Raw genomic sequence first — 25,757 nt, 5'->3', positions numbered from 1 at the left:
CTGCAATAGAAGAAATACAAGTAGTTGATGAAATGCTGTGCTGATTTAAAGCTCCATCTCTGTCAGTCTATGACACTGTCACTAACATATCAGTTCTGTCAACGGAAGCTCTGACTGCTAAGCACAGACTAACTGCTAAATACTCTGTTTGTGTTTTTGTTACACAAGAAACTGTCAGTTAGGAACCCAGCATCTCCAGACTCTCCCAATCCAAGCTAACTGGAAAGAAGACAGACAACAGCAGCTGATTTAAGATCAAAATCTTGGGAGACATCATTGCTTTCAAATAACATATTCTATTAGAACTAATACTCCAAATCAGAACTTACAGTAGAAGAGGATGAGTTCTTATCTGGTGCAGCGTATCGGAAAAACGTTCCAACCTTGTCTACAGATACTGGACTGACTTCTTCCCAGCCACTTACTCTCACTTGCAACTGATGAATTCTTAGATCATGTGTGTGCCTACCAGGTTAGATCAAGTTAAATTACTATTAAGTATTATTATACAGTGTAAATGCCAAACAGTTCAAACCTAGAACATCCTTTGGATTCTGAATAAAGAATCTTATTAAGGCTGCCACCAACAGCAATATATGCTGCTTGCTAGCCAACTAATAAATTTCATTCTATACATGAGTTTTAAATATTTAAAAACAAAACATTAACAGGAGATTTAAAAAAAATATCCACTTTTAGTTTAGTTATCTGCTAATGTTCTCAATAATGATCCTATCCATTCCATACATAAGTGTGTCAAAACACATCTCCCAGCCTGGTCCTTTCACCTGTGTCTGAGTTTCCCTCTGGCTTCAAATTCAAATGGAATCTCTTCCCCAGTGTTAACTTCTTGCCATTCACTGACGTTATGGGCATCATCCAGCAACGTCCTGTTTTCCTCAGGAACAACACCTGGACTCCCACTGTGAGACAGTGCAGCCCTGTGAAGAAAATCACATTGTTTTACAAACTGACAAAATGACTACTTCAAGTTATAAGTGCTTTTAAGTCTGCCTCAATCTACAGAAGTCCTGCAGTAAACATATACACATCATGAACGTATCTGACTAGTTTTCAAATTCTCTTGGGCTTCTTGAGAAAACATAAATCTTTTTTTAGTAGTAAAACTACCACACCGTCAAAGAAAAGGCACTTAACTAAGAAAGACTGGTAACTGACTATGTTTCTCTTCAAGAAAACAAAAGCACTGGAAACAGGAGGGTTTGGCTAACATGTTAGAGAAGCCAGACAAATACTGTCAAAGCGATCCCGCAACAGCTTCTTACCGTGTAGGTGTTGTAGTCAGGGTAGCAAACCACAGCGTGCATCCAGTATGATTCCTTAGAGCAAATGGGACAAATGGCTGCCTACGTTTTGGAGTCTTCATTTCAGCTATAAAACAGAATAAACGTTTGTCTAAATGCTTACGAGAGAAGCATTCATCAGATGCTAATGTAGGATGACACACAATGGCTGTAGAATCACAACTTGCACTAATTAAAGAAAAACAGATCAAAGAAACTAGGCAACAGGTTTCTAAAAACATTTTAAAATTTAGTAACTATTTTAGAAATGGGACAAAGCAAACAAAGTCTTTCTTTTCCCTACATCACCCCCACCCTGAAAACTGAGCTTAATCTACATGTTCTTTTGTTTCTTCATATCAAGTCTTATAAAATACTATGCCTCCAGTTAAAACTAACTAGAAAATCTAACTAAAAACCCAATCATGATCAGTAACTTTTCATGTACATCCAAATGCTGATAAAGTACTAAACACATATTCACTTATAATTAAGATTTATGCTCTATTTAACACAACAAGCACAGGATTATCTGGTACTCTCTTTAAATGGAACTTCTCTCCTCAAAGACTGAACAAGTAGAATTATTTTCCTAAAAGGATAAAGACTGGTAAAAAAAGAAGTATGAAAAAATAATTTGAATGCAACCAAAGGTAATCTGGTTTTGTTAAAATGCTGGGACAGCAAAACCTCAGAACAAGAAATTTCACCTATCATGTCTGACTTTTTCTCCACTCTGCATTACTAACACACAAATGTTACTCTTGTCTTCCGTACTGCAGTACATCATATCTGTGAAAATACTTACTGTGTTTGGACAGAAAAAAACCTCTGTCAAATTCCAGTAACTACTTAAAAAGGAAGATAAATGGCTGTTCCCTAAATACATACATCTTTTTGTATGAGTAGAAACAAGGCACACACAATAAATCAGCTGCTTAAAGAAAAGCTAAGAAAGAAATGAAATCTATTCCACAGAATTTATCTGCAGTCTGACTGATACTGAGTTCAAGTACTTCATGTTCTGAGACCCATTCACCCCACTACAACATGTGCTTAACTAAGAATAACTTAAGCACAAGTTTACAGAGGCAAGAAGGGATGGGTAGGTAAGTTTTTGAAGGAGTTATTGATGATTGCATAAGATTTTCTTCCAAATCAATTACAACAAATTCCTATATACCTTACGTTGTCAGTAGAGACCTAAATCTGATCTCTCTAAAGCTTACAGAGAAAGTTCTTTCCAAGAAGATGAAATTCTTGAAAATGAAAACTCTGACTTTTGCCAACTGCAAATAAAACAATCTTTTTAATGCTGAGCTTTACTTTATAACATTTTTTTGGCTAGCTCAGGTTCTACAAAATTACAGAAGTCAAATGAACTTCTACTCTGGTATTTAATCAATTGCCGATTTATTTTTTGAGATTTTTAAAAAAGAATTTTTGGGACTATGGCCCGATTTTCAAAAGAAAACATAATGTAAATATTGCATTTTGAGACTACTGCCTGAAATTAAAGACCACCCTTACAAGGTTTTTTTCATAATTCATTTAGTCACTTAGTTGCAACACCCACTAAAAGCCCAGCAAGAAATATTAAGAGGTTTTATTGTTTGGTGTTTTGTTTGGTTGGTTTTGGTTTGTTTTTTTCCCCACAAAAAACCCCACAAATCTTCCTGAAAAATACCTCAGAAAAATAAATCATTCTATCATTTAATTTATGAACTGTCTGCAACTATTTGGAGAAAATGTTTCTAAGGGACAGTCTGAACAGCCCACAGATCTAGATTTATAGAAAGCTTTCTCTCCTCCCATTTAGCAACTTTTCTAGAGGGACAACATATTTATCAGCTGTGCTGTTTTGTCTTCCATAAGTCACAAACCTTAAAAAATAAAAAATCGTATTTTAAACTGGATGGTTTTGCCCAAAGACTGTACTGTCAAATATAAAACAAATGAATCAACAGGGTATTTATTAGGAATGCCTTATTCCTAAGGCTTATTGAAAACAGTTTGTTCCTTCTGAAGGCATCTTTAAGTTTAAGTAGCTGAATCAAGCACAGATAAGTATATATAACATATAACTGTTGGACATTTTTAAAATATGAAATTTAAAAATCTTGTGATTTATTTAACTATTTTTAATCACAGTATACTGTCTCTCTAGAAAAGGGACATTGAATAGTCAGCAACTCATATGAAAAACTTCCTGAAAAAGACAGTGCTCCTGGATTAGTTTTATTCCTCCCTTCTTTCCTGAAGGGCCCAGAGATGAACATAAGAGAAAGACAGGATGAAATACTAAGTTAAGCAGCTTAAAAGCAAAGTAGCTGTTATGTTGTTTGGTTTTGGGCTGCTTTTTGTTTGTTTTAGAGGCCAATCTACCAGCAAGTCACACACACAACACAGCATTTATTGTTCATGAGCCTTCCAAAGAACAACAAAACCTTTTTGTCTCTCTCTGCTATACAGTACCTCTAGCATAGATCTGATGTTCTAGGTTAGTCAAACTGGCTGTACTCCTAGTTCTAAGGTAGACAAGAGGAAGGCCTGGCAGACAGGAAAGACAAAGTTAGCAGGTAAGAAAAAAACCACACAAACACAGGTACTCTTCCCCATCATGCATCAGGAAAGATACAAACAGTTGGCATCATGCAGTGTATGAGTCTCTAAGAATTTGCTTATACTAAGTTGGCATCTGAATTGCTGAAGTTTCTTCCAGAAGTAACACTGGGAGAAAAGAAACTGAGAAGACCTGCCACATTTAGAGAATTGTTTCATAAATGTAACAGCATTTTTCCCAAAAACTCAGTCACTTAGGCCTTTGGGAGTACAGAAAGAAAAAGATCCCTCCTGAACTGCACATGCCCTAAACTCAATACTCTTATTTAATCTTTGACAGTATAGACACTCATTAACTGAGTCTGACAAAAAAAGGAAGCAGAAGTCAAAGTGCAAAGTTCTCACTCAAAGCTAAGTTACTAGAAAGGTTTTTGTTTTTAAAGAATTGAACACAATGGAACAGAAAATAGTATTTCTGCCTTTTTGTGAAATATTTCTAACAATTCACTGTATGCTATGAAGACCAAATATTTACGTTTGCAATACATTAGACAGATGACTGTGTTTGTCAGGACTGTTTTAAATAAAGTATGATTAATGAGTATCATACTCTGCCCAAAACACGGTGGATCCACCGAAGAACCCATCCAGTCTTCTGAACTGATTATATTCACTTCTTTGTCCTGTTTACAGTAATCTTCCATCCATGACTGTTTGGTACATGTGTATTGTTCTAGAGGAATATAAGCATAGACAGTAAATGTCTCCAAGGTGGTAGTAAACAAAGTAATTGAAAAGAACGTTAAAACCTAACACTAAAGTTACTCCACTTTAATGGTAAAAGTTTTACTTCACTGCTTTTTCTATGAGCCTCTTACATAAGTTAGACAAACAACAGCTCACAAAATCACAGCTGTGTCTGCAAAAACAAACGTTTTTATATTCTTAAGATTTATTTTTTTAAAAAAAAAACTTTAGTGGAATTCCATGTTCTTAAGATACACTTGTGGTAATGTAACAGCTCTCCCTAAGGAGGCAATTAACCTTAAATATTTTCATGTTAGAAGCACTAATTTTTTTTTTTTTTTTTTTTTAAGAGGTACAAGCACAATCCTGCATAAATATCAAGACACCAAGAGAGTCCTCTGGCACAGTATTAATCATAAACTAGCCATACTACTTGTTATCACTAGTATTATAAAGCATCACTGGAACTCTTAGGTACCATTGATTTGCATCTTTTCCTCCCACCTTGGCTCCCTCTTTCTGCCAACCCCACAGGCCTTGTGGGAGAAAGAATGAATATGCAAGGAACAAGGAAGGCTCTTCTGTTATATCTGCAAGGTCAGCCGTTTAAATTTTTTTATTGTGATCACCAAATCATTCAGATTTGCACACGGAATAGGCAACAGTATTTCTGGGAAACACACACAATCATAGTCTCACAACACAGAAGCTTACATGAAGTTTGAGTTAATGATGAACAAAATATTTGGATTTCCTGAGATGGGCATTGACAGCTCAGGTTTTCAGAGACTGGAGAACTGAAATAAGTAGCTCCCCACTACATCTGTCAATGTACTGAAAAATTATGAGTTTAACAAAGTATTTTTAAGTACTGTAAAGTATAGAAAGCTTTAGATGAAAGCCTGTTTCTGATTAGAAATAAATTTCAAATAACATATGAATTTGATAGAATTCATATGACCAGAGAAAGAACTCCTACTAACCTCTAAAATATGTAGCTCGTGTCTTTACACTTTCACAATATCTGATAAAATACAGGCTGCCTAAACGCACACCTGCGTACAATATCATGTGAAGTATCTAGGGACTGGTGCCAAATCTCCCTCTGTCCATCTACAGGGCACCAGCAGGACTCCATTAGAAACGTCTGCCACTTTCAGTACAGTGAAAACCAGACTGTATAGTGACCTTCTCGGGGAACACTCCCACATACCTATGAAGACAGAGGTAATGTTTATATCCAAACGGTGTTTAGCCTTCACTTCCAGCTTCAGTCGGGAAGGGTGGAGGCGGCTCGAAGCTTGCTGTTGCCAAAAAACTGAACACGGCCATGGCTCAATAAATGGCTCCCAGCCTGAGAACAAACAGAAAATGACCCATGTATTACACATCTGAAGGCCACATTGGAATGCTGTTTACATACCTTAGTAGTTAATACTGCAACTTGAATAATGAGATCCCTCACTTTCAATCTGTGTTCAAGACAAACTTGTAAACCTAGAGATTTAATTTACTAGCTAATACAAAGCTGCTCCAGCTCCTCCATTTGAACCAGTGTACACTCTGTGTAGGGTCTTGCAGAAATATCTTAATTCCAAGGAAACCATTAGAAGGCAGTTACAGCTTCATACTGAAGTTAGCCAGAACTGAGTTCTCTGAAATAGTTTTGAAAATGTTTCTCACACAATTATACATAAGTTGGCCTACTACTGAGTAACATGAAAAGTCTAAAAGCTATTTGAAAAAAATATCCTACATATTTTTAAAAACAAAAAACTACCTTGTTATTGACATATAATTACTGAAGAAGTTGTCACCATTTTTATAACAGGAAATTCAGTTTCTCAATTCAGAGAAAATACACAACTAGATTATTTAGTTTGTCAGTGGCTGACCTGTACTGACACATAACTTGCTTTTTTATATCTAAAATATAAGTTATGGTCTTCTTACGTTAATCCACTGCCTTCAGACTAATTGCCTACCCTCATGTGATTTTCTTTCCTGAAATAAGTAACAAACTGAACGTGTCAAAACAATTAACTACTAAAAAAGAGGAGTGAATACAGAGACAGTTAGTTACGTAACTGTCACATTCTTACATAACCTTTTGATGCAATTACATTTGAAAACTTCAGTGCAACTTTTGTATCAGCCATCTCTCTACTCTCCACATCCCTCCATCTGATATCAAGTTGGTATATCTTGTCTAGGATCACATGTTCCCACACACACACAGTCACAAAAGTCAACCTTTCACATTCTCTCATATGCATTTCATGTTGGGTGAATTTCAGGCTACTGTAGTAGGCAAGGCTGTTTTCCTAAACAGAAATAAAGGAAACAACATCCCCTCCCACCACCCCAGTATTTCACCTGAAAGCTCACGATTGTAATAATCCCCAGAGAGGGTAAAATGAGCGTAGCCTTCAGGGTTGGCTCTTAAATGTTGGAGAAAATTCAAACCTGTAAAAAAAAGTGAATGTTATACTAATGCAAAACAATCAAGTTTTCTGATTTTCTGAAGTGTTAAGTAGGCAATGGAAGGTTTTATCTTGTCTTTTAAATTTAAATGGTACAAGAAGTGTATCATAATACTCTTCAAAGAATGTTTATAGTCGCCCATGCGCTACAATATGGAGTCTCCCTAGGGTTCTGCTCAGGACAGATTCTATTTGTTACATGATGCATAAAGGAGGAATCAGAATCTTAACTCCACAAAGACTGCAATCTTCCAAACAAAACTTAAACAAAACCTAAAACCAACAACAAATAAGAACCCCAAAAAGCCCAAAGCCCCACACAACCACCACCACCAAAACACTGTCAGCTGAAATTTCACAAGTCCTAAGTAACTAGAGCATGGTGCTGAACATACACCCTACACAGTAACTGACACTGCAACTCACTCAGCAAAACAAGCTACTCACGTGAAAAGGTTAACTCAGCAAGGGGAACGTCACAGTCCATGCAGTCATCAATAAAGCAAATGCATATACTTTCTGCTTTTATTTCCACTCCAGAGATGAACTGAAAAGGCACAATCCCTTGGCTATCTCGACCAGAAGAGGCGAGGGAAACTGATTTCAAAGGTTCAGCATTCTTAAATAACCAACTTGCTGCTTTTTTCAAGTCACCTTAGATAAAACCAACCAATCAATCACCATCTACTTTCTCAATGAAACATACTTGTTTAAAAAACATACAGAAGCAAACTAATTCCTTCTCTCTTAATTAGTATAGACACCGACAGTACCTTGAATGTGTTCTATTTAATAACATAAATATGAGGAGATTATAAATACATCAGTATTTGCTAAGAATAAGGAATGTGTTTTGAAGTTTGCAAACTGAGTAAAGAAGATAAGGAAATACTGCCTGTGCATCAGCTACCTTACAGTCTGAGATTTTTTACTTCATTGTAAGTTAGGAAATATCAACAATCTGCAAGGCCAGTTAAGAAAATCTGATGTTACCTTGGCAGATCAAAAGAGCTTTACGACAATCTTCCATACTGAATCCCAGCTCCTGGAGGCGAGCCAGCTGTACCTCTGTAATTGAACAGTTAATGAATGATAAATCCTAGGTAGTTATCTACTTGTTTTCATTTCTAAAATTAAGATATACCTGTATGAAAAATTGAGTTATGTTTGTTTAACATTGCAACTGTAGAAAAAGCAATTGTTTTGTAAACTAATCCTTCATTCAGAACACAATTACTTACTTTGAACTCCCCACATGACACTCAAGTGCAGTAGCAGAGAAGAAAGACTTTTTCACTCATTATTTCCTCATTATTGTCTGGCAGTGGTTCCAACCACACACAATTTTTAGTTTGTTAAAAAGTAATGTCACCAAAACAAAAGATTGCTAGACATGAAGAGGTAACTGGTAATTGTGATGCTTTCCACTTCACAATCAGTTTAATGAGTTTGAAGAGGTGGCCCCTCTCCCCCTTCAAAATTTGCTAAGAAGTACTCCATCATGATGATTTGCAATGAAAAGCAATGCTAAATAAAACTTACAAAAAAACCCACTGTCATACTAAAAGCAGAAAAAAACAAAAAAAAAGTTATACTTTTTTTTTTTAATAGTATCATCAGTATAATGCTACCATCAGATAATTCAAATCAATTAAGGGTTTTACACAATTAAGATATCAACATCTTTTGCGTTTAGCATATAGTCTAGCTTCACACTGCAGAAACCTCCTTTGGATATAAAAAACATCTTCACTCCAGCAGTTAAAAACATACCAAGAACAGGATCCAACACACGTTTGGATATCTCTCTGTTTTCATGTGTCACGGTGGAAGTCTCATTTACCAGCGCTGAACTAGAAGCTTTAGTAGTATTTTCAGCAGTTGATGCAGTTGAGTCAGGCATAGCTGCACTGGTCTGCTGAGGAACTGACTTTGCAATTGCCAAGAACAGTTGAACATCGTTGTATGACAGTCTGATATCCAGCGCTTGCAACTGAACCTAAATGAAAAAATTAAAAATAAGATTCAGTTATCCTTTTTAACATATTATTTTTGTATATTTTGGATATTAACAAAGCTTTTCCCAAAGTTAGATGAAATTTACTACTAAAATCTGATGACCTCATTGTTTTAAGCTCCAGTAATAAAATTACCTAACTTACTATTATTTACTAACAACCAAAAGCATTAAAAGCACGTATCAGGGGGAAAAAAAAAAAAAGGCTTCCTTTGGTATAATAGTAAAAAGAAGTCTCTAAATAGATTTTCCCTGTAACAAATACGAACAATGAGATACAGAAAATAAACCTTTTTCTTTCAGTTATTAGTAACTAACATGTCTACAATAACAGCTCACTTTTTTCCCCCCCAACTATTAATCTCTATAATATATCCTAGAAATCACTCCTTTGTTACCACCAACAGCATGTTCTGCATGCTTGTTTCTTTGCCTTTTCCACTTCAGGAAAAATTTACCTTATTCTTTTCTTATATATTTGAAAGTATTCTATTGAATCCTTGGGTATTAAAAAAAAACCTATGCAAGATCATGATCTAGTATTCCCTACTGTATATATTTTTATTCAGGCCTTTAATATTACCTCTAGAATAGGAGGAAAATCCTCACTATTGAAAGCATCCAACAGTCCTGAACCACTTGGGTAGGAAGCGTTCCCAACAAGTTCCATCTGTATTTGTACTGGATCAATAATAGACAGTGCAGTCTCTTGCTCGTTTCCTAACCGGCATGAAAAAACCTAAAAATTAAAAATAGTTTTAAAAAATTAGGAACTGAGAGAACAGGCCTGGCAAGAACCTTGAAATCAAAAACTCACTCTCCATCACAAAACATGAACTATAGCCAAACTCTTCTCTACAGACAATTCCTTTGTAAACTTTAAGACAGCAGAGGTTCCAAAATCTTTCCAGACAATTTATTCCAGCGCTCAGCTATGCTGTCAGTTCGGGAAAAGAAATTCCGATATGCAACCAAATATTCCCTTTACTGCTAAGCTTAAGTTCACTATTTCTGCTAGCACAGATATGGAAAACATTTTGTTCTTTGGTCTACAAAAACTGTTTAGGATTTACTGCATCTCTGCACACTCTTCTTCTGAGCAAATTCTCTTAAACTTTCCCCACGTAGTTTGTACCCCTTAATTCTGAGTGTTCTTGTTGCTCTCCTCTCAATTGTTCAGAGCTTCTTCAGCTCTGTTTCCCCAAGACTGGCCACAGCACCCCAGCTGTGGTCCAGCTCTGCTGAATAGGATGTAAGCATCACTTTACATACTCAAAACTCCTAGTAGTCAAAGATCCCTACTTGCATATTCCAATGGCATGATACTGCTTGTTCACCTCATGTCAGTTATGATTACAGCTTGCAGGCCTTTCCTGACCACGTGGGCTTCTGTCTACCCAGTCACTCCTCAGCTTTCAATTAATTTTTCAATTCATGACTGGAAGCTAGATTACTAACTAGCAATGTTTTGATATTATAGTCACATGTTTCAATGTCTTAACAGAAATAATATAAAACCATTATTAAAACTGCTGTAGAATGAGAGCATTTGATGAGGAAGTAACAATCTTCAAAAATAATCTGCGGACTACTTCTGTTGTATATATATTTATAGTAAAGTATCTTCTATCTCCTCTAATTTTAGATGATTTACAAGAGCAAATTTATTTCTTCTTACCTCAATGCCAAACAAACTACCAGAGAAAGGACGATCTAACAACTTGGGCTTGTAAGTGAGAACAGTGGTCCCCTTCAAAATGATTGCACTGGTATCGAAACAAGACATGTCTTCAACGACCACAAATTCAGTTCCTTAACAAAACAAAAAGACAAATAAACAAACCAATTGAAAATACTATTAAGGTACCTTAAGCATTTGTAGCAGGTTTCTTGATTTTCTGTCCTTTAAAGGACCTATTTTTTCCACCAGCACATGGCTTTTAATCAGAAAAGCTCCTAAAAAAGCATCAGAGAAGAATACATTTACCTGTCACATTAACCTTAACTTCCAGTTGTTTTTCTGCAGACACATGTAGCGATGAACGTTTTGTAACTACTCCACTTTTCACTGTTTTTGGAACTACAGCTGTTTCACTGCTGTAAGTGCGCTGCCGGGAAGAAAGGGGATTTTCCCGCTTTTTGGTATCTCCAGGAGTATATAAAAAGTCATGAACAAGTAACAACCAGTCAAATATTAGAAATACACGAAGATTGTTCAGAACAACTGTGAAACTGGAGGAATCCTTAGTAGACCTTTTAAGAAGAGAGAAGCATACATATGAACTTTATATCTTGCATATACTTAAAAGAATCATAGAATCATACAGAACTTTATAGGGATACACTTAGTTTACAGAGTGTCTGCCCTTTAAAATACATACATATATACATTTAAACAGATTGAAATTCATCAAGTTGCTGTAGCCAACAGATCTTAACTGTATGAATTCGAAACTTTAACGACACAAAAGATTAACTAAAAAACTATGTAACAAGAAATTAACTTATGAAGCTCCTTTAATACATTTACAGTATGGATATTAATTTGAAAAGTCTCAAATTTTAAAACTGATCTTTTAATTATTATTTTGCATCTGTTTGATATCAAACCTAACATACTGAGTGTGAAATTTAGCCCTGGCTCCATATCCCTCTAAAAGATTAAACGTACAGTGTGTTCTCTTTCACACCCTAACAGCATTTTGCAGCACAGGAAGCTTCTTTGTCATTCAGAAAAAATGCTAGCCTTCCTGAACTGTTAGCATCACATTTTGAGTATCTGGCTAGGAGGGATAAAACTGTTTGGCTTCATGATCTGGAATACCAATTATATTTGGTCATGTGTGATAGTTACACACCATGCTAACTGGAAAATAATCTAAGTGCTTAAATACCATGAAACAATTTTATTTCCAACACTTTCTGAACTATAAAATCTCTAAAGAACTGTAATTCCTTTGCGAGAAGCAGCCAGCCTGCATTGCTTCCAGCAGTAAAAGCCTTTAACCCTCCCTGGCTCTCCAGGATGTTTCCAAAAGGCACGAGCCAGGATAACACTATCACTGAACTCTGGAAAAGCTTATATCTAGTGCCAAGGATGCTCTCACCAGTAGAAACGTAACACATGCTTATGTGGCTAAATTTTAAAAGCACAACAGTTGGGAAGAAAATTTCTGAAACTACCACTCATAAACCAGATTAGGCTACACTGTGCAAACTAACCTCCAATCTAGGCAGATGCTGGATCAACAGTTACATTAAAACCCTGTTGGGTTTGGTTGGTTGGTTGGTTGTGTTTTGGTAAATCCCATGGCATTTTAATTCTATTCAAACAAAAACCTTGGTGTCTTTGTGAACATAAACTTAATAAGTACTTACAGCCATCAATTTGAATTATTCAAGTCTATACAACAAATTTCTCTCAGTTGCCTAAAGTTTGTTTCTTATTTTTTTTTAATGAATAAATGTAATCAATATTAAATTGGAACAAAACAGATATCCACTGTGATGCCTTTATGCCTTCCAAGAGATTTGGATAAGGAAAAACAAATAGGGTAACATAGAATATAGAAAGAATGTAGGTACTGCTTTTTAAAAGAGGTGCCATTTCTGTATTTTTTTGATTCTCTCAGAAAGGCAAGTGTGACACCTACTGGAAAACACTTTCTGTGCAACATATATTAAAAATTCTATAATATGGTTTATGCAAACACAAGCAATAAGCCAGACTTATCAAGCTTTAAGCACTACTGATTTTAAGGCCAGAACTTGATCTGATACATTACACATTCAAACCTATTTTTTTTTAATTGCAAAAATGGGGGAGGAATTAAAAAATCCAACAATCTTCAGTTAATTACTAATTGCAGATTTCAATCTATCAGGTACCACTGACCACCCTAAAAATGTCTTCAGATTTAAATACAGTGCCAGCAATGTTATCTGCATTAGTAATAGCTACACTAAAAACAAGACACTCCTGATTAAGTATGGCATTATTAAAAATAAACAAACAAACAAATAAATCCCAAAATTACCAACCTGAAGTGCAATTCAATCTGGATTGCTCCTGGACTACTCGTATTCTTTGATGACTGAAAGATGCAGTTAAAGACATTTGGTGTGCCTGCAGTAGACTTCTGTCCAGCATAACGTGTGTCAAATGCCATCATGGAATGAGAAACCAAATTTACAGACTTTGTTCCATTTGAAGAGCTTTCAAAAAGCAATTTGGATTTCTTAAAATCAAACCTAGGAGAATAAAAAGCAAAACAATATATTTAAGAGTCTTGTGGCCCATTCATTTCTAGAAGTCACATGTTTTAAAAGTATGCATGGTATACTGCTGTACCTTTTTACATATTTTCTAAAACAACTATAATCACATCTCAGAGACAGAAAGATCTATACTGCATGTATTAATATTTTCCACTGATACAGAACCTTCTGGATTTTAAAAAAAACAAAACAACATAGCAGAAATCTGTTTTTTTAAGATTACCTCTCAACATTTTCTTAACTAGAATACCATTTGTCTTGGGCAAGTCAACTGATTACTGAATTGTGATTTCAAGAACAACTTGACAGACACAGATGGTATCTTTTGAACAGTGTCATTCCTTTTCATCTTTCAGATCAGCTGAAAATATCAATTTGGACTCTAATTAAGTAATTCTGTTTCATTGCATTATTAAACCATAATTTCATTATTATGTTAATTCCTGCTATAGTCCCTCAGATGAGCATAGTATTTAGGATAAGGTATTCGGTAACAAAAGAAATTTCATACCTTGCTAAAGAGCTGCATCCATCTTTTCCTTTCGGATCCATCAGTTCCAGACTCACATTAACCATGTCAATGAGGAACAACACAGAAGTATACACTTCTCCACTCAAAACTGTCTGAAATTGGAAGACACCAACAGTCTTTTTTCAGAGCATCTGTTTAACTTTCATTCCTGAACTAAACTTTGTAATTTCAGACAAATGCAAACAGCTGAAGTGTCTCTCTCCTTCAGAAACTTTCATTAACTGTTGCCGGGGAAAAAAAGTTACACTCCACAACAGCTTAGCCCTCAACTTGAAACATGTCTATTAACTATTTTCACACTACTGCTCTATAGCTTCTTTGTTCTTAAACAAAATATCACTGTTGTCACCCCCTACAAAAAAACCCAAACAGTCAACAATTCTTTCAAACTGTTTCAGGTACCTTCTATCATTAAATCATATTTGTAGTTTCTGAAGCTTTTTTGTTTGGTTGGTTTTTTTAAAGATTTTTAGGTGAAAAGCCTGACACAAAGAGCATACTTGTATTAGAAGAACTTTACCTATTCTTTCCCCAGATCTTATAGAGAATCCTAGATGCTTCCTAGCAATTTTTCACCTTGTTGCGGTCACGTATTTGCATCTTAAGCAAAGATTACAGTCATGCAACATAGAAAATGCTTAGAAGCCCCATAAGATCAAGAGAAAACATGTTATTCAACAAATTCCCTTCCCAGTAATGAGGATAAATATTACTTCCATGTGCTGCCCACTCTTCCTGAAAGGATAGTATTTGACAAGAGCTAAGTAGGCGATACTTGAGAACCTGCTCCAAAAAGAAAACGCTCAGCTCTGCTGTAAAGCTTTTATTACTGAAATTCTTCTTTCAGATTTATAGGACAAAAAGAGGACTTTTACCACAAAGTAATACACATTCCACAATCTCATAGGTCTTTAAGAATGTCATAGACACCACTGAAAAAGAATCATCATTCTGCACATGATTAGAGGATAACCTTTAAGTCCCTCCAAAAAGATTAATTCAAATGGAAAAATCTTAGACTTGTTAATGTACCAATAATATAGTACAATAGCAGCTCAGCTGAAATACTTTGGGGGGGAGGTATAGTTTTCATAGACTTGGTAACTTTTTCCCCCACTAATATATTTCAGCATGCCTAAAATGAACTAATACAAGCAATGATGGCGCTTTCTCACATGTCTCTTCTAAAGATCAGAATCTCAGAAACATGAAAAAATTGTAAGAGCAAGTCACACCTGAAAGGACAACCGTGTTGCTGAGACAAACCTGAATTCACAGGAGTAGCTACTAACAAAAAGGTTCCTTCTGTAGTCAGAAGATACTTTTTTTTCTTTTTTTTTTTCTTTTTTTTTTAATCTATCAGTCCACCTGGTAGACTACAAGAAGGTACTTAACCTAATCAGCAAAAACCCCAGACATTTCAAGAGAATTTCAACTGCATATAGTTCCTCTTACATGAATTCTTGGATCTTGCAAATCATAAGGCCTCATGAACTCTTCTATAGGCTCCCCAAGGTTGTTCTCCAGCAGTCCACGTATCAGTTTGTACTTATTCAAATCCAGGGAGCAATGGACTGATGACAGATTGCCATGTATCGAAATGTCTGCAACTGCATGACTGAGCTCTCTACAACAAAGGAAAAAGGTGCTATAACACAGCAGGTAATACTTTTAAGATACGATAAAAAGCATCTCAAACACTGGCTTTAGGTTAACAGCATCAAGTGATCTTGTTTAGATAAACTCACTTGTCTAAGTTTCGCTCTACTTGTAACTTCAGTCTGAAAGGTTCTGTTAATAGGCTTCCACCTGTCTGCCTCACAAAGTAGGACGGAAAGCTCAAGTCCACACTTGTATCTTCCACAGCCTTTGAACACCCTCTTTGATATCTTTCTGCTGCAAATATGTCCATGTCCTGCAGATCAACCACAATGCAGTCTAAGAGGCAGATGTGATCCTCTGCAAGTGCACAGGAGATAACACATTAAGAAAGAAAAAAAATAATAATCTGTACAAAACTAATGCACCTTACTTTAAAAATAAAGCTGGTCTCTCCTGGAAGTTATTCAGATTTTTTTTATTATTTTTTTTTATTCATACTCATCAATAACCTCTAACTACCAAATACCAAGCTCGTTCACAGCTAAATGTAAACTCTTAATTAATAGTCCAACTATACTCCTTATACGTCTGCAATGCACCTCAAAACATGCCCAAATTGCAGGATTGTTATTCCAGAAACTGAACTACAATTCCCAAATCCTTTAAACTGCAAAAATCAACCCCAAAACTAAGAAGCAATTTCTTTATAAATCTACAATCTTTAGACTCAGAACCTTATTTTTTCAGTGTCACGTAAGATAGAAGCAAAATTGCACTGCATTATTTGACAAGGAAAAAGAAGAGCTATATGGGGTTTCTGCTATTTGTCACATACCTGGGCTGTCAGGGTTTGGGACAATAGGGAGCTTTGACTGTTGCCCTTGTTGCTTACTCAAGGTATTCAGCGTAGGCTCACTTTTCAGCCTAGAAATGTTTGTTCCTGATGTTTTTTTCATGCCCAGTCCTTCCATCCCTACTTTTGATTCATCAGCACTTGTTGTTTTCTTCATGCTATGTTTTGGAGTTCCCAAAGGAGATGAAAATTGAACCGAATCCTGCTAATGAAAGTAATTTTGTAATTAACAATAGACTTTAAATTTAAATTCTAAGGAATCAATATACCAAGGTTGAAGCTGCAACAAATTCCTGCCAAAAAAACTAAGTATCAATGCCAGTATCTTTTACTGTAGAAAAATGGACACCTTTTTTCCTATAACCTTAACAGTATTAAAACATATTCTTTTTAAAAAAAGTTTATTTCAGCAACATTTTCAAAAAAGTTGTGAAATCTTTTAAACAAGAAATTAATTGAAAACCTTTTAGTTTTTGCACAAAACCAATAAGAACTCCCAGATAAATGAAATCAGTACAAAATAGAGGTATAAGACTGTCAAGATATCAAGCATTTCTGTAGAATAAAGATTCTTAAAATATTTAAAGCTGGTTTTCAGAGCATCTTCAGATGATGAAAACAACATATGCCATGATTTCTGCAAGATCATGTCAGCAACTTAGTATTTTATTAAATAAGTGAACACTTCTATCCATGAAGTTTATCAATTTATGCACTTTGAATACTTCAGTCATCATATCAAAGTGTGTCCCAAAATTCTTCTGCAGTAGCTAAGTTTAAGATAGAATAAATCTTTACCCATCAGCACATATCCAGTGGAAATCTTACAAGTTTTTCCACCTTCATGATGCTGTCCAGCATCAAAAACCCGCAGAGGGCATAGTTCACTAGTAAAATAGTCACATCAACATTCAGAATTTATTCTCCCAAAAACATGTCCAGTGGAACAGGTTTACACACTACCTTTAAACTCCCAAAGCCAATTTCAGTGTTCATTTAGTCTATACCGATTTAAATTTATTAACCTCATGTTTCAATTTAACTCAGCTTCACGTGTCCTAGCAGATAACAATCATCCGTCTTTAGTGATCCACTTGCCTCTTACTCCGGGATTGCTAACTCTACCCAGGATGGCAGTATTGTTACTATCATTTTCCAGCTTCTTTCTGTATCCAGCTTCTGATGTCACCATGCAGTCCCCACCCATAAACTTAACTTTCCAGTTTTATTTATTAATCTTATTTGCCTTATGTGGTTTTAAATTATTATTAATTGGAAAAATTCATTGCAGCCATGATCAAGAATTATAAGATTAAAAATTTGAAGATTTTATACTTTACACTGTAAGGACAAGACTGAAAAGTACATGCAAAGAAATCACCACATCATCCATAAATCTAAGAATTTATGCAGTAAATCCAAATTAACAGCTCCTCAGACATGCATAAAGAGCACACCACCACGAATTAAAATCCAATTCTTGCAGAATTCACCAAAGCCTTTGAAACAGAGAAATCAATATTAACATATAAAGGAACTTTTATAGTGCTAAATTCCACAAGAAAATATATTTTTTTTTTAATGAATGAGGAGCACCTGAACACTACTATAAAGATGTAAAATACCTCAAATAAAACTGGATCCTTGTATGCATTGCCTTGTAAAATCAGATCCTCAAAAATAAACATAGGACAAAGAAAAAATGAAAACAAAATAAAACCCCAAAACACCATCCAATCTCATTTCAAACTCCCAAATTTCTACAGTGCTATGTAATACTGCATTTTAAAGGTGAAATAAAATTTCTATGCACATATTCTTTCTTATAACTTCTAACTTTTAGGAATCTACCACTTATAAACTTTTAAATACATCAGCACACTAGAGTACAGAAGACAATATTACAGTCCAATATTTCCTTGTAGTAAAGACATTGGTAGATATAAATCAGATGGAAGTAACAGACAGGTCATAAAGCTGCTGCAGCAACTTAGTCCCATCTAATTTCTGTCCCCTTTAAAATGGGTTCTCAGAACAACCACCCATTTTGTTGCATAGGTTAGATATAGAAAGCCATCCAAGACGGATTTTCCTTACCTCAATTTTTGTGGCTGCATCTCTCAACAGCAACACTAACTATTCCCTATCCTGCACCTAGCCTTAGGTTCAAGCATTTGCTGGAAAGCAACTACACACACCCAGTTTCATCATGAGCAGAAAAAACAAACAAACAAAAAATTAAAACCAACTCTGTTCTCCAGTGTGTTCCAGCAAGTCCCAGCCATACAGATCTCTGTTCTGCTGCTCACGCTGTTGAAATTTTGTTCGAAGAGTTGAAGAAGCTAATAAACAAGGTGAGCCGAAAGCTCGTTATGCTCCCACATTCAGGTGTGCACCCAGCTGGCTCCAGCTTCCTAATAAGGTCAGTTCTAGTAAATTCCACACAACAGTCTCCCCTCTGCCCTGAAGGTCTCAGAAATCAAGCCCAGGTGCAGGCATTAAGGGAGCAGCTGGGTGCAATCAGCTGCAGGCCAGATCCAGATTACCCAGCACAATGGCACAGACTGTTTCACTACTAGTAGTACAAAGTGTATGTATAAAGTAAAATGTAATTTTCCATTTTGATACAGAAATAAAATACAGAAGAATTAGAAAAACCACAAGCTGATTAATTAAGAAGTTATGGAGTAATGTTCTTACCTTGTTCTTTAATGAAAAAGTACCCGGCATACCCGCAAACAGAAATCTGTTCTTGACTTTCAGTTTTCCAAGATTAGCTACAATAAGACTATTAGACTTGGAGCTTTCAGGTATAAGCAGAACAGGAGCACCAGCCTCAATATCAAGAAGAACTCGGGAAGCTCGTTGTGCTTTATCTCTCACCTGGAAAGAGCAAAAATTCATTTAATTTTATTTTTTTTTTTAAATACAGAAAGTGGGTGATTATCTCACACTGACTAGTACTGAATTCAGGAACACTATTCCTTGATTTACAAAATTAAGATGTGTTAAATTTTATACAAAAAAACCCTCAACTGAAACTCTTGTTTTAGGCAGAAAATAAAGGCTAGTTACAAAAGGGCTACGATGCAAACAGCACACACCTGTTCAACAGGTGCAGCAATCAGGAGTGTGGCACACTGTCACCCCTGAACTGAGAGAGGCAGAACAGACACTGCTCTACTCACTGGTTAAAGGAAAGATTACTTAAGAAAAATTATTTACAAAAGGAAAAAAAAAATCATTTAGAACAGATCTTTCAAAATCAGATTCAAATTTCCTAACTGATGTGCAATGAAGCATCTTCATATATGCAAGTATTCACTGTCTTTCTTCCAATTCTGAAAAGTGACTTTTTAAAGAAGGCTATTACTATTAACTATATTAATCATTCACACGTTAGCTTTTGTAAATTTTACACTGCATTTCAACTTCCAAAAACAGGCTAGGAAAGAACAGAAAAAAACCTCAGACATACTGTTTGTCCTTCAATTGCTGCTCTTTGCCGCCCCAAGACATCTTGAAGCTGAGTAAAATGTTGGATGAAAGACACCACCTCTGCCTGGAAGCGCTGAGTGTGCACATACTGCACAGATGCCATTCGTAGAGCAACACGAATATCACACTCCCTCTGCAGCAGTGGATCTGGCCTCCCGTATCTATGAAAATGTTAGAAGTAAAATTTAGCTATCACCTTAGCCACATTCTACAAACAGTGCTATTCATTTTTTTGCATTCAAAATAATAATATAGAGGATTTAACTGATGTTCACAGTATAAAATTAAAACTATTTCAATTATAGATATGAAAAACTGGTTTTATATTAATTATTTCTAAATTACATATATTTAAGTGCTACTGAGTTTTAATTAAGCAAACAGGAAAATTCTGTATTTGGAATGTACCTCTAATCTCTACATCTAACATACACCTTTGGTGATTTTATACATCTGAACAGTGGCTTATCATGTACTGCATGATAATATGTAGATTCAACTCTGAATCAGTTTGAAATTAATTCCATAACATTACTTGGATAGTTTCTAACCCAATTAATTCTAGTGGGTGGAGGAAGGTGTGGAAAACCATGAAACATCACAGGATAATAACTATTGCTTGACAGAAAGCAGAACTTCAAAAGTACACTATGACAAAAGCAAACTATTCCAGAATTAAGGAGCAATGGAACATCTATTTCATCAGTTGAAAACCTTTTCCAACTTTTAAAAAACAACTACTATTTTATCTAGGAACAAACTATCACCTAAATACTGTCAAGAACAGCTTTAGAGGGAAATAAACTATTTTTCCTGATAAGCCATCTGTATTGCAGGACAAAGAACAGTTAAAAATCTTATGACTGAAAATGTTAAAAATGTCATTTAAGTCACAAGCATCCAAAGCAGAATCACACAGACCTGAGAGTTGTGGGTTTGGTTTTTCTGAGTTTGGTTGGTTTTTGGTTTGTTTTTCTAGGGGGTAGGAAGTTAATGGTGCTAATATTGAGTAACAAGAAGTTTAAATTCATACTTATACACTTGGAAAATGAGTGCTTCTTCACCACTTGTAGTGAAACGTTCTCTGTAGAATTCTCCATGAGCTGTAAGATCACTTAAGGACAGGCTTCCAATACTTCCTTGTAGGGCTAAATCTCCCTCTGCAAAACAGAAGACAGGCAATTAGGATCCTCAAACACAGACAAGTTACTAAAACCCAGAAGTTTCTATTAGTGGGATAAACTCATTACAAGTAATTAAATAAATCCCATTCAATTAAACATTAAACCTCATGTTCAAAGAAAATCATGTCTTTCTGGTACAAAAATTAAATTAACTCAAACATAACTCTGTGCTTCACATACATAATGTGATCACACCGCTTTGATTTGTGAAAACTTAGAACTCCCTTTTTCTCTAACACAGTAACACACATTACTGTTCTGCTCTGTGAAAGTGAAGTACTAAAATCCTAGCCAATCTCAGCTAAAATGATCAAGGGTTTGACAACTCGGAGGATAACATCAAGCCTGAAAAAGCAGAGGAAGAAGCAGTGGGAAGAGAATATGCATCTTGCCCAGGAAACAAACACACAAAAAACCCAATGAGCACCAAAATAAAGGCACTGCAAATCACAACTCCAGTGCATGACTCCTTTTATTTTAAACTGCACACAAGCTCAGCCCTCCAATCTACTCACCAATCACTTCCAAGTGAGCTGCAAGTTTTGACACGCTGGCTTTAGCAAGCTCACTAGTTGTCTTATTCAATACTAACGATAAAGAATGGACCTGGTCAAGCAAAAAGGAACAGGTTGGTATTAAACAGTATGACTTGATAGCTGGAACATCTTTATAGTTTTATACAAGACAATTGCACTGTAATACATGAATTGCAAATAAGAATTATCTGGGAGATGCTAGAGGAAAGTAACCTTTTACTTCCTTGTTTGCATATTAACAGGTCTCCCAAGCAACTCAGAATGACCAGGTCATCAACAAATGCTAGCACTGTTATCTTCGACCTCTTCTCTTTCAAGACTTGTCCTTCTTAAGTTAGACTGCAGGACCTCTGGGCAAAGATTATATATTTATACACACAATTTCTTTAAAAAACCTCCCATGTTTATACATATATATGTATAGACATAAACATATATGTATTTATAAAAGTATATACTTTTTTATTTTAATAAACTCCATAGTATCTGGAACAGCACAGTAACAATTTCAGTATGTCAGGTCTTTAATACTGAAGCAACTTTAACATTTAGGAGATTGCAGACATTTAGTCTGTGCCCTGTGTTATCCCAGGGAAGTAACAGTCACTGCTCACAAGACTCACACCTTCCTTAGATTCGGGCAGAGAGCAGACTGGATGGGCTGGGGGAGTGGGTGTCAAACTCAGCCTGGGTAACATGGAGCATTCTACTTCAGCATCCCTTCAAGGGGTGTACATGTGTCTAAGGAGGGTCACAGAGCAAGGGAGCCAATCATTTTGCAAAGGTTTTGCTTTTCTCTAACTTCCACACTTTTTTAGAACTGTATCTACGTACACTTTAAATCTAGTGTTTCTGAATTTATGTGCATTCTCCACTAGAAAATAAAACATTTTATTTAAATGTCACCTTAAGTTTCTATAAACCAGACGTTTTATGACAGACAATCCAATTACTATTTTGCATCTCAAGTATACCTTCAGATCCAGCTTAGTGTTTACGGGCTCTTGGGCTTCAGAAGCTGACAAGGTATTTATTTCTGATTTGATTGTCTGCTGAGTATCTTCAGGTTGCAGCTTCATAGCATGGTTATCAGCAGTGGATCCAATCCCAAAGAAATCCAGTATCACTACCCAAGTTTGCAAAGTTATTAAGACATCTAGACAATTAAAATCAACGTCTACACTACGGTTAATTTTGTTATAGTGCGAACAAAATTCAGGATGTTTCCTATCCACTAGAAATACATTGATATGAACTAATGAATCATCAAAGTTACTTTTTCCACAAGGCAACTTGGATCTGTCTGCTGTTGGAGAAGGAGGTGGAGTCAGAGGATACTCAGAATCAGCATCTTCTTTTTGCTTCTTACGGGAGGTACAAACTGGTCTTTGGTATAGCTGAAAGACATTAGGTGCTTCTTCCATATGTGAAGGTAGGGAACGTGGCATATCTGGATATTCTATATTGGATACCGAGGGACAAGACTGTGAAAGATACTCCTTATGTGCTAAACTGGATGGTTTGGGTGCTCCACGGGACACCATAAGATTCTTATACACAGAGTCTGGGTTTTTTTCTAGAAGATCTTCCATTAGCAGAGATCGCAAGGCAATCTGAATAGACAAAGTCTGAGGATGATCTTTAGCAAACTCAACATCGAAATCCTGGAACTTAAGGCTGACAAGGCCTTGTGCACCAAGTGTAAGATCACCACTTAACTGAACCTGGAGCTCAGAGATATGGAAGTTTGCTAGAATCTGAGTAAAAGACTTTGTTTCCTTGACAGCTAATGACTTGTTCGGAACAGAATTAAAACTAGAATGGCTGAATAAGCCATTTTCCTTCCGTTCACTTGAGAATTCCGTGCCTGTACTATGAAGTGATGCTGAAGGAGAATTAGGACAAGCTGAAGATACAGATGTGGCTGGAAATTTGTTCAAGTCTTCACTGTAAATTAAATTATCCAGAGTCTGCAGGACTTGTTCATACACATGTTTTGCTAACACCACCTACAATGTAGAAAAATGAAACAATCATCACGTTAGAGCTCTCTATATTAATAAAATCAGTACATTTATTTTAAAACTCACAAGTGGAAGGACTGTGGAATTTCAAACCAGACAGATTTTAAGTTTGTCCACAAGTAAAAAATAATCCAGAACAAAGTACAATGCAAAGTTGAAGTAAAGCAGTTCTTCTGTATTAGCTCTGTAAAATGACACAACCTGGAAATATACAGGATAGGATCCTAGAATAGCACACCTTGCACTCCTAGGCAAAAAGCATCCACACAGAGTTAGTTCAATATAATTCACCATACAAACCAGCCTTAGTTTACCATGATGAGATTATACAGTAATATATGGAAAAAAACATTCTACTTGGCCATCACTGCTTGTCTCCTTAGCTTTAGAAGTTTCAGTTTCCTCTATTTAAACACTCTGCTCCTGCAGAGATTTTTTCAAGATTATGGCATTTTAATTCTTAAGTTTCTACTAGAACTGCAAATAAATATATCTGGACAGTGGCGTTTGGACAATGACACATTTATTTTTCCTTCTGTGACAGGTTCCAGGGTAATTAAAAGTTAGACTAACTCATAAAGATGTCTACAATGCCCCAAAACAAGATTAAATTTTGGTCACTGTTATTATGAGTTGACTGTCTCTTCTAACCACATGTATAAAGATCTGATTTCTAAACCACCAACTTGTTAAACCTGAAGATATTTGCCTGAAAATACCTATCCTCTACGTAGGGAAATACTTTTCTATTGACAGAGGAAATACTACAACACGATACCTGAAGAGGATTCACAAATTTCCCTTCAATCTTCATAATGCTTGATATTTCAAAGTCTTCATTATTCAGAGGAAAAGTTAAACCCAAATCTCTTTCTAGGGGTACTTTTTCCAATTTAAACTGGATGGTGGTGTTATTCAAAATGTGGAAAGCTGTTAAGTGAAATTAAAAGAATACTATAATAAGTGAATCGATTATCCTATAAAGACTGTACAGTAGAGATAACAGTAGCGATTTAACTTGCTCAGAATCTTTTAGCAATGCTAGAATAAGTAAATATGGCTATGTTTTGTTAAATTTCTGCATGAAAGGCATTATTCAGACTTTGCTTAGGAGACTAAAAATGGATATAAATAAAATAACTTGTCCATTCTAATTAAAATTGAGCAGTCTATTTCAGGACAATGGGGTGAGACAGAATCTATGGTCAGTACACATTTTAGTACTATCTACTACTCATATTAAAATAATTAAGAGTCCTCTGATTAACATACCATGGCCTTTATGTAACGATTCAAAGAAGTCATGACGAGTAAAATGGGATTCTTCCTGGCTATTAATACTGGCAGGACCTGAAGAAGAATGCAGCCCATGAGATACTTCACTTGCAGGCTCCTTCTTGCTCATAAATTGACTGCTATTTAAAGAATACATTTTAATATCTTTAATTTCAACTTGCAGTCTATCACTTGTAGATTCATCTTCTCCTGGTACAAAATTCTGAATTGATATTTGTCCCAGATGACCTACAAGCAGTTCAGAGCTACCAGGCTTTCGAGGTATTGAGACAATCGGTGATTCAATGTTTATATTTAATATAAGCTTAATAGTATCAGTTTTGAGAGGCTGTGATCCAAGTGCATAGCCTTCATTATCTTCCAAGTTGGCAACATCTCTTGATCGTGGTGTTGTGTCAAACAAAGAAACCATTTCACTATATTCAGCAGTTTTGGTTGCCAAGACTGTAGTAACTTTTGAAGCTGCACTTTTCAGCATGCTGCGGAAATTCTCTTCCAATTCATCCATCGACAAAGTCAGTTCTTTCAAAAATTTAGCTGAGTGGTTGTAGTGCAAGGATGCCATTTTGAGGTTGAGAGAACATTCCTCTTTTGATTTTTCTGTGAAAGTGAAACTTAAAGCATCTGGAAGGCTATTTCCATCATCAAGCCTAAAGAATAAAGATTCAAAGTAATCTACATTGCCAATGAGATTTTCATACCTTTCTGTATTGCCTATGCTGACAACATACTGGTTCTTAACACTATCTTCTGTTAGGTCCATAAGGTGAAGGCATCCAAGAGAGCCATTTACATCAAATTTACTGCACATGGAGACATTGACTTTGGTGCCACCAATACT

General features: G+C 35.7%; 1 protein-coding gene across 1 annotated transcript in view; it reads right to left on the bottom strand.

Moving 5' to 3' along the window:
* The window catches only part of VPS13D (vacuolar protein sorting 13 homolog D), a 96,836-nt gene that overhangs the window by 55,837 nt on the left and 15,242 nt on the right, over nucleotides 1-25,757 (bottom strand). The window contains 25 exon segments of the mRNA XM_010171710.1: nucleotides 330-465; nucleotides 789-941; nucleotides 1,287-1,392; nucleotides 3,780-3,854; nucleotides 4,477-4,599; nucleotides 5,827-5,967; nucleotides 6,990-7,079; nucleotides 7,544-7,750; nucleotides 8,090-8,164; nucleotides 8,870-9,095; nucleotides 9,697-9,852; nucleotides 10,792-10,925; nucleotides 11,101-11,366; nucleotides 13,155-13,364; nucleotides 13,903-14,015; nucleotides 15,379-15,550; nucleotides 15,672-15,882; nucleotides 16,361-16,580; nucleotides 19,079-19,261; nucleotides 19,857-20,037; nucleotides 20,910-21,036; nucleotides 21,576-21,666; nucleotides 22,571-23,605; nucleotides 24,399-24,550; nucleotides 24,893-25,756. Coding sequence (XP_010170012.1) covers nucleotides 330-465; nucleotides 789-941; nucleotides 1,287-1,392; nucleotides 3,780-3,854; nucleotides 4,477-4,599; nucleotides 5,827-5,967; nucleotides 6,990-7,079; nucleotides 7,544-7,750; nucleotides 8,090-8,164; nucleotides 8,870-9,095; nucleotides 9,697-9,852; nucleotides 10,792-10,925; nucleotides 11,101-11,366; nucleotides 13,155-13,364; nucleotides 13,903-14,015; nucleotides 15,379-15,550; nucleotides 15,672-15,882; nucleotides 16,361-16,580; nucleotides 19,079-19,261; nucleotides 19,857-20,037; nucleotides 20,910-21,036; nucleotides 21,576-21,666; nucleotides 22,571-23,605; nucleotides 24,399-24,550; nucleotides 24,893-25,756 — 5,447 coding nt within the window.

The sequence above is a fragment of the Antrostomus carolinensis genome, unplaced genomic scaffold (assembly GCF_000700745.2).
Source record: "Antrostomus carolinensis isolate BGI_N321 unplaced genomic scaffold, ASM70074v2 scaffold16277, whole genome shotgun sequence".
Classification (NCBI taxonomy): domain Eukaryota; kingdom Metazoa; phylum Chordata; class Aves; order Caprimulgiformes; family Caprimulgidae; genus Antrostomus; species Antrostomus carolinensis.
This window is presented reverse-complemented; position numbering and strand designations above follow the sequence as displayed.